This window comes from Amphibalanus amphitrite, unplaced genomic scaffold, assembly GCF_019059575.1.
Source record: "Amphibalanus amphitrite isolate SeventyFive unplaced genomic scaffold, NRLGWU_Aamphi_draft 001877F_arrow, whole genome shotgun sequence".
NCBI classification, from domain to species: Eukaryota; Metazoa; Arthropoda; class Thecostraca; order Balanomorpha; family Balanidae; genus Amphibalanus; species Amphibalanus amphitrite.
In genome coordinates, this window is record NW_024883370.1 from 1 (window position 1) to 16,256 (window position 16,256).

The following is a 16,256-nucleotide window of genomic DNA, read 5'->3' on the forward strand; positions in this document are numbered from 1 at the left end:
CTTTGGAGGAGCTGTATTCATCGTGGCTCGTGCTGGGTACGACCACGCGAGCTACAATCTGACACTTCGGGACATTTGTCTGCCTGCCCCTAGTGTTACTGTAATGATCGAGTTTGCACCGCCCACGTGTAGGTAATTCCTCTCATGTATGTACCTGAGCACCACTTGTTCGTATCATTGAATTGGCTTAACCCTCGCCCCGCTGGGGGGGGTCAATTTGGCCCCCTGTGTTAGAGCAAAATACATGAAATCTTGAAATGCTCACAAAGCTACAGTTACCAGCCTATTTCAAAGAACTCTTTATATGATCATGTAAACAAAAGACGGCGCTACAAAACTGCCATCTCGGATATTTTCAAAACTTTGGATATTGACCTCACCCCCAAAAAATCAAAACTATTTTTTTAAGAAAAACTGAAAAATCCCATTTTTCCCGAATTTCGAAAAAAAAAAAACGGAAAAATGTGATAGGCACTGCGCTATTCTTATACATACCTACCAAATTTTTGATCGATACCTAACTCTTTTTGTGGCCAAGTTATAGCGAAAATACTGTTCAAAATTGATGACGTCAAATTTTTTAGCTCAATATGTAGCAATTCTAGACCACGAAGCGCAAAAGAAAGACCACCATTGAACTCCCCGCGACGAGTTGCATCGAATCGATACCTACATATTTTATGCAAAATATCAACTTTGAAATTTGATCTAATTTGACCTGACCTTGACCTGACCTTGGCCTGAACTTTACCAGAAAATAATCTTATCTGACCCCAAATGCTGCCTGACCCACATAATCGCACTTGGCATATACCTAAAATGGACCATAAAAGCATGCCGATCACATGATATTTTCATATTGTGACCCTCAGTGGCCTGACCTCTGTGACCTGACCTGGTATCAGTGACCTCATATAGCAAAAATATGTGTTTGACGAACATTTCCCAATCATCGATGATTTTCAATTTAATGCATTTTACTCGATTTTACAACGCATTTCTTGAAATGCCTGTAAACGGTGAGAGTTCGACATTTGACCTAGCTCTGACGTCATCGGTTTGGCCTAGGTCAATGAAATTGGGTCACAAGGTAATTCCCTGTTGGGGCTATCCAACACCGTTTGCTGCTTGTCGCTATGCCTTGCGTGGCTCTCGAGATCTTGGCAGGTGGGGGTGGGGTGGGGGCAAATTGGCCCCCCAACAGGGCGCGTTGCTCGGCAGACCCCAACGGGGCGCGGGTTAAAAGCATGCTCGGTGCACGGGGAATTATATATGACCGAGCCTGTCATTAATTATGGCTAACAAGTTACATCCAATTCAAGGGATCATTGACGAAATTCCATCGGCGCTGTTACTCGTATGTAGAAGTCAGAAGAACGCTTCCCATAATTTATCCCACTTTGCGCATGTTCATCGCGATACAGATACAGTTCCGACTCACCCACGGATGTCTCGGATATCGCTCATCGGACTGACACATCTAGTGGCAGCACGGGGAAACGCCCGCGAACGATGCGCACGGATCGGCTCGCTGCTGATAAATAGTTAGTGGCGTCAGACTTTGTGCTCTCGATTTTCGGACACGGAGAGTTGAGTTGAGCCCGAGCTCAGGAGAGACCTCTGGTTAAATTCAGGTCTTCACGAGGCGAGGCACTGGGAGAGTCCATATTGCCGAAATCATTTGGTGGCGCTCTGAACCGTTTGAGGTTGATAACCGTCACGAGCCGGATGTTTCAACAGCCAACTGCTGCTCAGTGCCAGTGCAGGTAGAGCGCTAGAAATGTCAACAACTTGGGATATCTTATTCTTACAGTGACTAGGTACTGAATTTGCAGCTGCGAATCAACATACATGAGAAGCTGCTCCTTCCTAGAATCCTACTTATGTTCGTGTGTCAAACTTACCTATATTTTTATAGCTACAGCCATAGATAACATGTTATCTATGATCTACAGCCATGATTCATGTTTTCTATGCTACAGCCTTCTGCCTTGCTGCATTCATTGTCATTGAAGATGTAAAAATGCGTTTAAAATGCGTTGATGACCGTTTGACCAGTGCACTAATTTACCGGGTTAACTTAACGGCTCTTGCTCATTGTTAGTTATCCTGGCTATCCTAAAATAGCTTGTCTTGACTCACCCAAATGCGCATTTCTGACATTTTTGAGTTTTTTATTTTTTACTATTTTTCTTCTACAACTGTTTTAACACGCTATGCGTCTTTTGCCAGTTCCCATCCCATTAATTCATTATCGAGACTAATGAATGAGACAGACTGGCTCAGTCATCAGTTGCCTGCAGGCAGCTGCCAGCTAAGCATGGTGCGGTCGGCAACTAGCGCACTTGGTAGTCTAAGATTATTGTGAATTAGGTAGCCGCTTCATAACCCAACAATAACCATCATGCATCCGGAAATTACAGAGGCTAAGCCCTGATGGTAACAATTCGGTAACTGGGCGGTAGCCACGGCAGTAACCGGCTGATTTACGGAAATTACCGAGGCTAAGCCCTGATGGTAACAATTCGGTAACTGGGCGGTAGCCACGGCAGTAACCGGCTGATTTACCTACTGAGGCGGTAACCGAACGGCAGCCGGAGTGGTAACCAAACCGGGACGGTAACAGACCGGTAACCGGGGACGGTATCAGGCCGGTAACAGACCGGTAACCGGGCGGCGGTTCCCCGGCAGTGGTTCCTCCCGCCTGGGGTCACCGACTTCCAGCGCTCCTCCCAGACGCTCGCGCCGTAAACTTGCATAATCACCGGCGGCGCGGCGGCAGGTTTCCCCGTTTTTGCCGGCGCGACGTGCGTCTTTTTGTGCGTGAGCAGCTGAGTTTCTCCCATGGCCGGGCGCGGGTTGAACGACCTAACGGTTAGGTGTCGGCCGGCCGGGTATTTTTGGGTCATGTTGACGGCACTGCCGGCGGCGGAGGCACGCAACCCGACCCGACCCGGCACTGGGGTTAGGGTAGGATCGGGGTCAGAGCTTACCGCCGCCGCCGCCCGAGGGCAGCACCATCGGCAGAGGGCGCTAGCTGAGGGCCGATAAAGTGCGAAAAGGCAGCGAGTGAATTTCGCGTGGGGGATGTAGGTCTCATGAAGGCTGGAGAAATTTAACGATCGGACGCTCCGGAGCCGATGTGACCTGAGGGTCAATGTCACCTATAGATAATAGGCCTACTGTAGACAGTCTTCAGCTTCATTTGCTTACGTTTGTGATTGAACGCTGTAAAACATATGCATCTTTGTGCAGTGTCATTGCAACAATGATGTATCATGCAGCAATAACAAATTTCTAAATTATTGACGCTGATATTTCCTCTGCAAATACACACTCTCAACAGCCAAGCTGGCTTCTGAAAGTGAAAACTAAATAACTGAATTAAAAATAAACATTAAACAATTACATATACCATACCTATGCGTAGGCACCAAACACTCCGCTAATGAAGAAACTTCTTTTTGCTAGGAGAGTCATTTTCGTGCGGTTCGGCTGGCAATTATGCGAGTCAATTGATACACGATATTAGTCAAAAGTGGTGTCAGTAATGACGCTAATATGGAGACAGAAACTGACACAGGGAAGTCGGATTACAGCGGTTTCGCTGGGCGTAATGAGCGAAGGGGCACTAAATTGAAATGATTACCATAATTTGTCAGCGCAGGTCGCTCTAAAAATACGCCTAGTCACCTGGTTCTCAATGTGCACAAGGAAGTTCGAATTACCAATTGCCGTCCCGCATCTGCCGTGAGCACCTTGGGAAACATGTGGCCTCGAGAGCTTCTCCGCATTGTTCTCGGCTACATGACCCACTGCGGCAAACGCACTTATTGAAAATGAAACAATGATTAATTTCCATTTCATACTGCATAGGTATAGGTATAAAAAGAATGTCCGCGTTTTGCCACAATGAAGCTATAATTTGAGGACACGAAATTTTACATAACATGAACAATATTACCTCTTCAACCCGACTTCACTATGTTGAACTCCATCGTGTCGCACTCTGGGGAGGTGTGAGTGGACTCGGTCTCACCCACTGTTCTGTTTGCAGCGCCTCGCCATGGAGGGACCCGGCCTGGGCCAGCACCCGCTGTTCCGCCGTGAGTACACGCGCACCAGCCCGAGAGATCCGCTCCGTGTGTACCGGCTCTGATATTGTCCATTGTGCTCAATACTTTTAATCTATTCCCAGGCTCATCCTACTCACGTAACGTGTGAAAATCTCCGTGAGTGATTTAGTGGATGTAGATGATTGGTTTCGAGCTGGGTGTATCTTCAGTTTTTTTGCCTTATACCGTCAAAGCAGCTAAAAGCCATTTTTAACAGCACATGTAAAACATTCTCGTTTCCTATAGGAAGACTATACCTTGCTGCTTACTGACAAATTGCTGTCGTAAATAAACTCACCAGGTGTTACTGGTCAATTAAAATAAAATGGCCACTCAAACTAGTTTATACTGTCTGGTGACCCTTTTGACAAAACTACCCTGCTTCCCGACAGCTTCATTGCTTTGTTTCCATCTCAGGACTTGATTTTTGTGTCAGCTGACTTTACATGACCGACATATGACTCATTCTAACATGATGGTGGTAAAGTTATATCACTTATAGCCGGTGCTTACTTAGTAATGCACAAACCGATTTTTCTTCAACTTGTCTTGTCGTTTGACAGCATTGGGTAGTGCTTTATTGCGTGCAACTTAGTATAGCGCATACGCATAATATGATGAAATTGTTTGGAGCGGCTAAAATGAGCTACTATAATAGGTATGGTATATCAATTTTAGAGGTTTAATTGCAAGTTAATGAGAAAATCGGGCACAGCACCCAGTGCAAATTGTGAGCAATTATTTGACATAAAAAGAAAGTAAATCATTTCAATCTAATGCATATCAGCTTTCATTGTTATTAGCTGCATTATGCTCGATGTGGACTAGATAAACAACTAGTAGAATTAAATCATTTATTCCACTGCGGTGTTTGAACTAATGGCACGTTCACGCGTTTCGATATGCCTCGCCCGACTGTTGCAAAACGATAGCGTGTAATGTATCCCGCCTTTGACACGCAATTGCATTGGCTATAGCATCGTTATTCTTCAGCGCTCGGGCATAATGCAAGCTCCGGGTTGCACCGTTGCACCTCGGATCAGAGCAGGAATTGCCATTTGCGTGCTACGCCTTTCTGGAGCGTCCTTCGCGATTACACAGATGAGCATTTTGTAAATCCTGCTGCAAAATGATAGCTGCTGTTTTCGCATCTACTGGGGCGGTCTCAATTGTAATTCATATTGCACGACTCAGTTGAAGATTGGTATATACAGTCGATTTGCATCAGTTTTCCATATATTTCCCGGTGCATAGCTGTTTCACGTGCCCTCCATATGGCGCCAGTTTGTGCATGCCACTCGTCCAGATCGCCAGCAGAGCGCAGTGCAATATTCAGTCACTTCACCTGGGTCAGTGCAGCGAGCATCATTCAGCCGTGCTCGCTCGAATAGCTCCAAAACGAGAATGGCATGCAGGTCACTTGGTACGCCCGTATATCGTGGCCTCTGGCAAATGGCTGGGCTGGTGCATCGCCTCCGTAATCGGACATGTTCGGCATGCATGGATGCATGTTGCATAGTAAGAGAAAATGTGATGCACATCGATATACATTGCGATTTATTGGACACCGCAGCGCCTAACTTTATTGTAAAAGCTAACTTCGCACTTCTTGCCGTGGCTGTTGAAGAAGATTTAAAAGAATATCATTTTAAGTCTTCTGACAACTTATGTTTATGACATCATATTTGTTAAGTGTGCTAAGAACTGCGCTCCTCCGTCTAAATTTATCACATAAAGCGTTGCACGCTAGGCGTATAGGTTAGTTACGAGTATAAACTACCAAACGTTACGTCTATAGGGGAGAGTGGGGTGGGTTGTATCAGTTTTTACTCCGAGACCCATAACCTCGTAACTATCCGTGATAAACTAATTATTTCCATACTACCTCCTTCCTTGATTCTTCTGCTTTTTTGTGCAAAGTAACTTTTCCGCTACCTCTACCAGTTTTTCTTCTACGGTCTGCCGAATAGAACAATGTTTTTGATACAACTTGCCCCATGGCTTGGGTGAGTTGTATCACATGGTGGGGTTATTTGTATCACTAGGTATTTCACGTTTCAGGGAGTGTGCTTGCTACTATAGTTTTGAACATAACAACAACATTAAATGGGGTTAATACAATGTATATGCTCAAAGGCTTCACTTTTATTAGACCAAACTTAGGTCAATGCAATCCGAACGAAACATCGAAACGAACGAAACATCAACAGACTAGATGCAAAAGTGGCCCGTTAAGAGCAAAGAAGCCAACACATTGTGCCGAAATGGAACGAGTATTGACTAGCTACCTATACAAACGCGAGACAGGGCTTAGCTTTCGCGATCAAAAGCAACATACCCATACATACATACATGTTACAACATACCCCACCCGGCTCTGATACAACATGTACCTCGCCGCCATCTTGGAAAAAACATCCTCGTGCTGAGTGCTCAAAAACAGCGGACAGCTGGAGAAATCCATTTTCACCAACGCAGCCTTAGAACCTACCCTCACCACCGCTACGGAGATCTTTCAAATTCGTGCACATCTAAATGCCCAAAACACACATTTTCTTGCAACTCATTTTTTTAGAATGACATTAAAAAACATAAAATCGGCTCTCACCTCGAGACGCGTCCACCCAGCCACATGACAGAACAGGGAAAGATGGCGCCCGGAAAACCTCGTCGGCTGGTCGTGTCACGAGCGCTATCTATTGGATAAGTTTGGCACAATTCGCCCTGATACAACTTGGACATGATACAACTCTCCCCGCTCTCCCCTACTATATGTTTAATACTAAACGCACCTTTTATTACCGGCCGGTATGGTTTCGGCCTAGATGATCGTGTGATTTCCAATGGCTCGCGTTCGTATAACAACTGATAGGTTACTATAGTTATAAATAAATTATTTGCAGTTTTAATTTTATATAATAAACATGTTGTTTGAAGGAAGACACATTTGCCAGCCAAATCAGGTAGTCTTTAGTCGCAGTTAAGTCACAGGCTGGCATGGAATGCGGTGGCTTTGCAGATGGCTGCACGGCTGTTAGAGCCCGGCCATCGCGGTAGCCTGCCGCCGCTCCGTGGTCGGCCACACCGGTCCTCATACGTAAATATAATGCAATCAGTCGAGGTCAACAGATGCTCCCAAAATTAGCCAGTGTGATCTATGCACCGAACGTCAGATGTGATATGGTGGCTAGCACTACATACCCACCCACCCACACACACACACACACACACACACACACACACACACACACACACACACACACACACACACACACACACACACACACACACACACACACACACACACACACACACACACACACACACACACACACACACACACACACACACACACACACACACACACACACACACACACACACACACACACACACACACACACACACACACACACACCAACACACACACACACACCAACACACACACACACACACACACACACACGCACACACACACACACACACACACACCCACACACACACACACACACACACACACACACACACACACACACACACACACACACACACACACATAAAACTAAAGTTTCGTCAGTGAAAGACCATTACCGATATGCCATGTGTATGTACTAACAACCAACAGTAAGGTTGAGGTCTTATCCTTGTAGTTTGTTCTTCTGACATTCAGAATTACATATGTATATTCAGTGTTAAGATTGTGTTACGGTAGCCGGGTGGTACGGCTGGCCGCCGCCGCTGCAGCGAGCGGCGGGCGGCACAGCCTACCCGGCGGGCGCCCGCGCGGTGGGCTCATTGGTCGGAGAGCACGTGACCTGACCGTACGCGATGTGGGGTCGGGGGCCGCAGCGGCATGTCACTCTGGGTCCAGAGTCGGTCGGGGCCGGATGGACCGCTGTGTTGGGCTGCTGGCGCGGGACTTCTGGCCCGCTAGTAGCGCCCTTCGCGGCTTGTTCAATGTAGTTTCGTTGGCGGCTGTCAGATGGGACTCTCGTCTTGTCGAAAGCTTCTGACCGAACTGCATTGGGCGGTCCAAATGGGAGAGGCGGGACTGTAGTCCAACCTCTTAACCAGACGTCTTGGTGCCTGGTCCCGGCCACTGCCCATGGTCAATATACTCTGAGTCATATTGGTCCATGGACGGTCCTCTGCGGAGGTGTCACTTATAAACCACGGCTTAACCGTTTTCAAGGGAGGTATTTTCACGGGTAGGGTCGGCCTTCTGTCGATCATTCACATTACGTACCCGTCGTCGCATTGCACAGTTTGGCTGTATGTTGCCTGTTTTGTTTGGTTCAATAAGAATACGTGAGGAGCCAAATTTACAGTCTTTTATTGGTCGTTAGTTGCGACCGGGGCAAGAAGCTACCAGAGATTTAGTGACAATTGGGCCTCGTTCGTAACATAGTCCTCCGGGGGCCGGATAGTCTTTTCTTTCGTTGGGACTCTCGTCCAAACGATTGGACTGACTTTCGGTTGCTATTTTGTTAAAATTATATTCCAAATTTGAACGCGTTCCATTTGGTCGAATTGTCATTCGATTAAATGATTTCGGTTTAAGTTCCTTACACACATTCCATTTGAATTTCTGAGTGAAACTTTTGCTTCTTTGATTGCAACTATGGATGAATTATTAAGTACTCGAACGAAACTTCGCTCCAAGGCAACAAAACTGTGCAATGAGCTCCGAACTTACCGAGAAGGAGACCGCAAACACCTGGACCCAGACCTGCTTGCCCTAAAGCTCCACCATGTCCAGAAGGTGCAGAGCGAGCTACACAGCACTCAGGCTGAGCTCGACAAATTGGGGCAGGCAGACGACACCGGTCACATGCAGACCATGGAGGATGAGGTGTTTCTTGGCTCTCGCCTCCTCACCCGCCTTGAAAGGGCTGAGGAAGTAAAGGAAAGGGCTGAGCCACCGACTGTGTCGGGAAACGCCGACTTCAAATCTTCTATCACCGTGAAAATTCCAACTTTTCACGGTGACATCATGAAGTGGTCGGAATTCTGGGAGTTATTTGGGATATCGGTGCACAGCCACCCTGGCTTCGCTGACGTCCAGAGGTTTGTGGTCCGAAAATCACACTTGGCTGGAGTGGCTCTGAAATGCGTTGAGGGCATTCCTGTCTCGAGTGACGGATACGCTGAAGCAGTGTCAGCTCTCAAACAGCGCTTCGAGCGTGATGACGTCCGTCGTGAGACGCTAATGAAAGACATGCTGAACATGTCGGCAGTCCGTCAGAACGATCTCAAGGCCATGAGGTCTCTCATCGATCACTTGACCACGCACACTCGCGCCCTGAGCACTCTGGGAATCACTTCGGACAGTTTTTCGACTCTGATGCTACCCGTCGTGAAGGACAAAATTCCCGAGAGCTGGCGTCTCGAGTGGGCAAGGCGGGAGAGCAGTGATTTTTCCGAGTTTCTTGAGTTCCTGCAGCACGAAATCAGAGTCAGGGAGTCGGCCAGAGGGGGATCGGTACCCACTGTCTCTTCCGATACTCTGATCTCTGAGCCGTCCGTGACCAGCAGTCTGCACGCCCAGCGTCTGACTCGCACAGGGAGTAAACCCAGTGCACCGCCGTGCGGGTGTTGCGGACACGGGTCCCACAGTCTGGACCAGTGCACAAGGTTCCAGAAGCTGTCGATAGAGGCCCGATGGGAGAGCGCCAGAGCTGGTAAAGTCTGTTACCAATGTCTTAGGGCAGGCCATCTGGCCGGAGCTTGTCGAGGCGACGCGTGTACCATATGCGGGAAAAGGCACCACTCGCTGCTCCACTATGCCAGTGCTGCTCCGCAGGAGACCGGTGATCGGAGGCACGGGTTGTCACCCGAAGCTCCGCCCTTTTCTCCTGCCCAGGTCACAGCTCAAGGTGCTCATGCTGCTCCAGAACCCCGAAACGCCAACCACAAGGGTCACCACCGCTACAATGCCAGCGGCATGCCTGGAAACAAAACGTTTTTCCAGACGGCATTGGTTGAGGTGGAGGGGCCCAGAGGCAAGCAAAGGGAACGCCTCCTAATTGACGGAGGTTCTGACTCCTCTTACATAAGAGACCCCCTGGCTAAGGAGCTGGAGCTCCCAGTAACCGGTACAGGTACGTTCGCCTGTATCGGCTTTCAGGAGAAGACGGAAGAAGCCAGGCAATACGACCAGGTTGAAGTGACTCTCAGGAGTCGGTTCGGGGGTGATCCCGTGACCATGAAAATGTGGAGCACTGAGTCGCTGTGCTCACCTCTCCCTGCCACCTCCCCGCCCAAAGTGCCTTCCGGACTGCCGGATTTGATGGCCGATGATTTTGACGGTGGGGAGGTGGACCTCCTGATCGGCATCGATAACATGTATCGTGTCGTGTTGTGGGGGCAGTTTGAGCTGGGAGAGGGTCTGCGTGCCATAGAGACGGTCTTTGGCTACGCGATTCACGGGAACCGCGGCGATGATTCGCCGATTCAGCCCGTTCAACAGTCTTCCCAATGTCAGCTGAGACAGGTGCTGAAGCTGAACGAGACTGGGGTCGGCCAGAATGAGGCCATGACCATGGATGACATGCTATCCGAGCCACGCTGTAACGAGCTAGTGGACTCTTCCAATAAGACTGTGTCCTTGAAGTCGGATGAAAGTCCACCATTCCATCATGGTTCTGCAAAGGCGCAGACACAGCTGTTTGATGCAGAAAAAGATCACCTGTGTGATGAGCAGGATGCAATGATGACAAACAATGGAGAGATGACTCTCTCCTTCAAGGAGTCGAATGCTGACTCAGAACCCAACGATGAGAGCCTCGCCGGGCTGTCGCCAGGCAAACGTGACTCCTGGGCTGCTGCCCGGTGTCAGGGCGTGAAGCCCTCCCCACATCCTCCTGAGGAGATCGTTCCATCATCCGCGGTGGACGGGATGGGCCGGAGCCAATGGTGTGCTGAAGCACCCCGGCGGCCTCCACGGTGCCTGTCGGCATCGACGCTGGGATGCCATCGGCAGCCGTCTCCGAAGAGTCGACGTCTGCGGAGCCGCTGGAGGAGCGACGGCCTAAGATGGAGCTGGAGCCGGAGCTGGAGGACGCCTGCCCCACCGGAAGCGCCGTCTCACTGCCCGGCGTTCCCACGCCTGTGGAAGAGAAGAAAGAAGAGGACGTAGCCAAGGACGCTGGCCTCCGGTCCTAGGACGAATGGCCAGCTGCGGGAGGACTGAGACCCGCAACGACGGCCGCAAGCAAGCGAACGTGCGGCTCGTGGTGTGATGTGTGCTTTGTTGTGAATTGTGCGCGCGTTGTGTTAATCTCATTTTGAAAATGTGTTAACCAGTGAGTTCCCACATTTTGGTGGGGAGTATGTTAAGATTGTGTTACGGTAGCCGGGTGGTACGGCTGGCCGCCGCCGCTGCAGCGAGCGGCGGGCGGCACAGCCTACCCGGCGGGCGCCCGCGCGGTGGGCTCATTGGTCGGAGAGCACGTGACCTGACCGTACGCGATGTGGGGTCGGGGGCCGCAGCGGCATGTCACTCTGGGTCCAGAGTCGGTCGGGGCCGGATGGACCGCTGTGTTGGGCTGCTGGCGCGGGACTTCTGGCCCGCTAGTAGCGCCCTTCGCGGCTTGTTCAATGTAGTTTCGTTGGCGGCTGTCAGATGGGACTCTCGTCTTGTCGAAAGCTTCTGACCGAACTGCATTGGGCGGTCCAAATGGGAGAGGCGGGACTGTAGTCCAACCTCTTAACCAGACGTCTTGGTGCCTGGTCCCGGCCACTGCCCATGGTCAATATACTCTGAGTCATATTGGTCCATGGACGGTCCTCTGCGGAGGTGTCACTTATAAACCACGGCTTAACCGTTTTCAAGGGAGGTATTTTCACGGGTAGGGTCGGCCTTCTGTCGATCATTCACATTACGTACCCGTCGTCGCATTGCACAGTTTGGCTGTATGTTGCCTGTTTTGTTTGGTTCAATAAGAATACGTGAGGAGCCAAATTTACAGTCTTTTATTGGTCGTTAGTTGCGACCGGGGCAAGAAGCTACCAGAGATTTAGTGACAATTGGGCCTCGTTCGTAACATTCAGAAAACAAATTGATCTAAGGCTGAGTAGCGGGACCAAGCATCAAGGAGTAGACGGGTCCAGGGTTGACGTTCATGTCTATTTAGTAGTACGGCTTGCAAGCTGTATATCTTTATTTCATCAGTTCAAAATGTTTTTATTCATAAAACCCTCTCCATTATAAATACACTTCCATAGTGTAGACACATACCTAAATGCGCATTAAATGAGCAGCTGCAAGCTACGAACCAACTATATTTAGCTAGTGTTATTACATAATAGTGATTTATTGGCATTGTCACTCTCACAATGGCATTCAGTTCTGTACATACAATGAGCTGTTAGTGAACGTGAAATCATGCACTTCTACGAGCTGAGGAAAACCTGCGTCTGGCGGTATCTTGTCATTCAATAATGGCAGTACACCAAGACCTGCTTTAGCCAGTATTTTTGGTCTTACAAAGCTACAATGGCTTGATGAATGGCATAAATGAGTCAACAGTTCAGCCTGAGCCGATTGTGCTTTACAATGGTGAGGCTTCACACGGCCGACCTTTATATAACACCGTAAACTCTACTAAGACGGTAATTACCTTGTGTCGTGATGCAGGTTTACAACCGAGCTCCACTGATGTGGGTAAATTTCACCAAGAAAATAACACAATGCGCATACGAGCTGATGAGGTGGAGGGCTGATCACCCATTGCAGTCCTGAGGCACACTGAAGAACAGCATGCCTGCTGTTTGTACACCAAAGTGTGCCAATCGGGCGATGCTAAAATATCGCCCGATCCGTTCAGGGGACCCTCGGCAGCCCTTGTACCGTTCACCAGCTCAGAGGCACAGTCACTCTCGGCGGGTGACCTCTGGATCAATAACCAGTCGGGATGGCGGCCCGGTTTCGCTCGGCACCTTCCGCGGTGTGTCCGGTAAGCGGAGCCGGCCGGCAGCCCGTGCGGCGCCGCGCGCCACTCATTACGGCTGATTGCCGGCCTCATATCGCCCCGGTGAGGGCGAGTGCGAGTGGCGGTCGCGGAGAGGGTGCCACAATCAGCGGCGCTCTGGAACACAGTCGGCAGAGCGTGGGCCGACGGGCGCCACACCGGCTGCTGCAACACGCACCTCCAATCAGAGGCGGCAGGGACGGCCGCGCAGTCGCGGCGTCACTGGCCTCTCACCGGTCAGGTGAGGCACCGACTCATTAAAACCCACGCATGACGCAGTGCAGTTCTTACAGCACTTGCCCCACCTGTAATACTATCATCTTCCATGCTTTCTCTGCGGGTGTAGGCCAAGGGCTGCAAATGAGCGTTCTCATTAAATGTGGGGTCGCATTGGCTATTCGGCTGCATTAGATTAGAAGATTTATTAGCTGACCACTACCGCAGGCCACTAGGACGTTTAGTTGATGGTATTTGAGACATTTGAGACCACAACCGGACACAAATAATGGCGGCTAATGAATAGAACTGATGAATAGTTCTTGGGTTGCCATGGCAACATTTCTCAGCATTATCCGAAACAAGGATATATGCGTTCAGGGGATGCATAATTATTTCAGAGAAAAGCCTAAATTATATAGCTGCATTGATACCCGTCGAATTGTCTCGGAATGACAATAAAAATGGCAACCATTAGGCCCCAGTTTATACCCCTGAGGTCATCTCAGGTCACGAATGGTACCTATCTAACGGTTTTTCGCAAATATTTTTTTCTTCTTTTTAATAGAGGCATGCTAAAGCAATAAAAACACCTTAGATGTGCTCAGCTGAACGATACTGATCGACTGATATGCAACATGGCCCTTTCCAGTCAGGTCATGACTAATGACCGATGACCTGATGTCAAATTTTCAAGTTGACCTTCCAAGCTCAAACTATATTTCATTCGATGCGTCTTGACGACAGGATCATGATGCAGGTAAAAGTAAGCTCGTGCAAGGCTTGAGTCAAAAGTTATTGCAGAAAAACTGTTCCCGCAAAAATAGTCTATTTTGGCCGTTTTTACCCCCTGCTGGCAAAACCGTCGACGTTAGCCCGCTCATGAATGGGGTATTTTCCATAACACGAGTGACTGAGGGGGGGGGGGGAGGGAGGGGGCTCTGGAGAGCCCCCCTTCTATCTCCGAAACTACTGGGCCGATCGTCAAAATTCAAACGGCGTCTGATAGTCCTGGAAAAACTGTGTCCAGCGAAACCTATTTTCATTGACTTCGAGGTCACCGATGACGTCACAGGTCAGGTCAAAATGAAAATTATCGGCATTTCTGCTTGTTCACAATGTAGGCTCTGGACGCCGGCTGACAAGTCCGATCAGGCTCATTTTTGGTTTACGCACTCCTTGATATATGCCTTAGATACCCTGAGGGTACCAGAACTTTTACTTCGAATTTTTTAGGTCAAGGCCAGGTCATCCTAAGTCACGAAAATTGTACATCGTGTATCAGTCACGTGGTGCATATTTTATGGTCCATTTTACTCGTAGATTTCGAAAATAATGTCGTCTGTGTCATTTGAGGTCATTTTCAGCTGAATTTACCGGAGCTCAGGTCATTTTCAGGTCAGAAAAGGTCAAATTTTGAAAATGAAATTTTTCAACAAAATAGGTGCCTATCAGATGCAATTTGAGCTCAGAAACAAGATGGTGCCATTTAAATTGCTGTATGATGTCAAAAACGTACTGAAAAATTGTTTTGAAAAATATATTTTTGTAAAATTTTGACACTAATGCTAATAACTTGGCTGTTTTTTAAAGATATTGGGCTTAAACTTGCTAGATTAGTTCATCAGTGTGTGTTCTATCACAATTATTCTGTTTTTTTGCGATAAATCAAAAAACTTTTTGAAAAAATAAAAAAACATATTTTTGGTAATTGAAAAAACCTATTTTCAAAAATTCAAAATTTTGAAAATTCGAGGTAGCAGTTTGATAGCTACGTATATTTGTAGCCTACTGATGCAAAGAAAGTAGATTTAGGTTTAAAACTAAGCTCTTGAGATCGCTTGCCGTAATTCAATATTTTGCATCAAAATCGGCGGACATGACGTCACTCTGACGTCATTTCCGGCCAAACCGTGGTAGCTAGAAAGTTGAAATTTTAAAGTCAGTTGTTGAATTAATGCCGCTGAGGGTACAGCAAGTTTTTTGTTGATCCGTCAAACGGTTTAGAAGATATTGCAGAAAAACGGGAGGGGGCTTTGTAGAGCCCCCCCCCCCCCAGTCATGCGCGGGTTAGGTCAAATCTGAGAGAAATACTCAAAAGGAGCGTTATTTAGCTATCGAATGATGCGCTTTTCCGAGGTACTATGGCTCTCTTGGTTCCTGAGTTATCCCTCGGCTTCTTGAAAATTGTTGACATTCTACCTGAACATCGGCGAAATTTTGCCTTCAATGACCTCTAGTGACCTGACCTTTGACCTGACCAAAAAGTGACCAAAAAAATTGGTCATTATTTTTGACGCTCTTTCGGATGCAGCATTCCACGTATCGCTACCTGGCCCAGGAGCCGATTTAGGAGGGGTAAGGGGTTTTCAAACACCCTCCGCCCAGCAGGGCGTGGAAATCCAGGACCCCCAGCGGGGCGCGGGCTTAGTGTTTTGAGATCCATTGTGTGTCACTGTATTCTTTTGACGCTCGGTCCACGGTACTTCCATGTAATGCTGTACAGACCAGTGGGCACTTTTTGTACAGTTAACCCGCGCCCTGGTGGGGTCTGTTTATAACGCGACCTGGTTGGGGGGGGGGGGGGGGCTATTTTTTGCCCCCCCCCTCGTATCTCCAAAACTACTGGACGGATCCGCAAAATTCAAACGGCGTTCGAAAGGCCTGTCAAATTTGTTGAGGGAAACCAAATTTCATTGACCTCGGGGTCACCGATGACGTCACAGGTCAGGTCAAAGATGACATGTTTCACCGTTCACGGGTCATCTAGGGAATGCGCTATAACACCGAAGAAAACGCATTTTGTCGAGAATCAGCGATAGGGCGTCAGTTGCCTAGTAGATATGTTGCTATTAGAGGTCACTGACAATACCAGGTCAGGTCACAGGTCAGGTCACCAAGGGTCACAGGTCAGGTCACATGAGCCCAACTTTACTAAGGTTGTGTGATGCATG

General features: G+C 48.5%; 1 protein-coding gene across 1 annotated transcript in view; it reads left to right on the plus strand.

The window, feature by feature from the left end:
• Positions 1–4,061: 4,061 nt before the first annotated feature.
• LOC122375581 (NFIL3 like protein-like) overlaps positions 4,062–16,256 on the plus strand; it is a 34,055-nt gene continuing 21,860 nt past the window's right edge. The window contains exon 1 of the mRNA XM_043355077.1: positions 4,062–4,106. Within this exon, the coding sequence (XP_043211012.1) occupies positions 4,067–4,106 (40 nt within the window). The 5' untranslated portion in view covers positions 4,062–4,066. The remainder of the gene's footprint in view (positions 4,107–16,256) is intronic.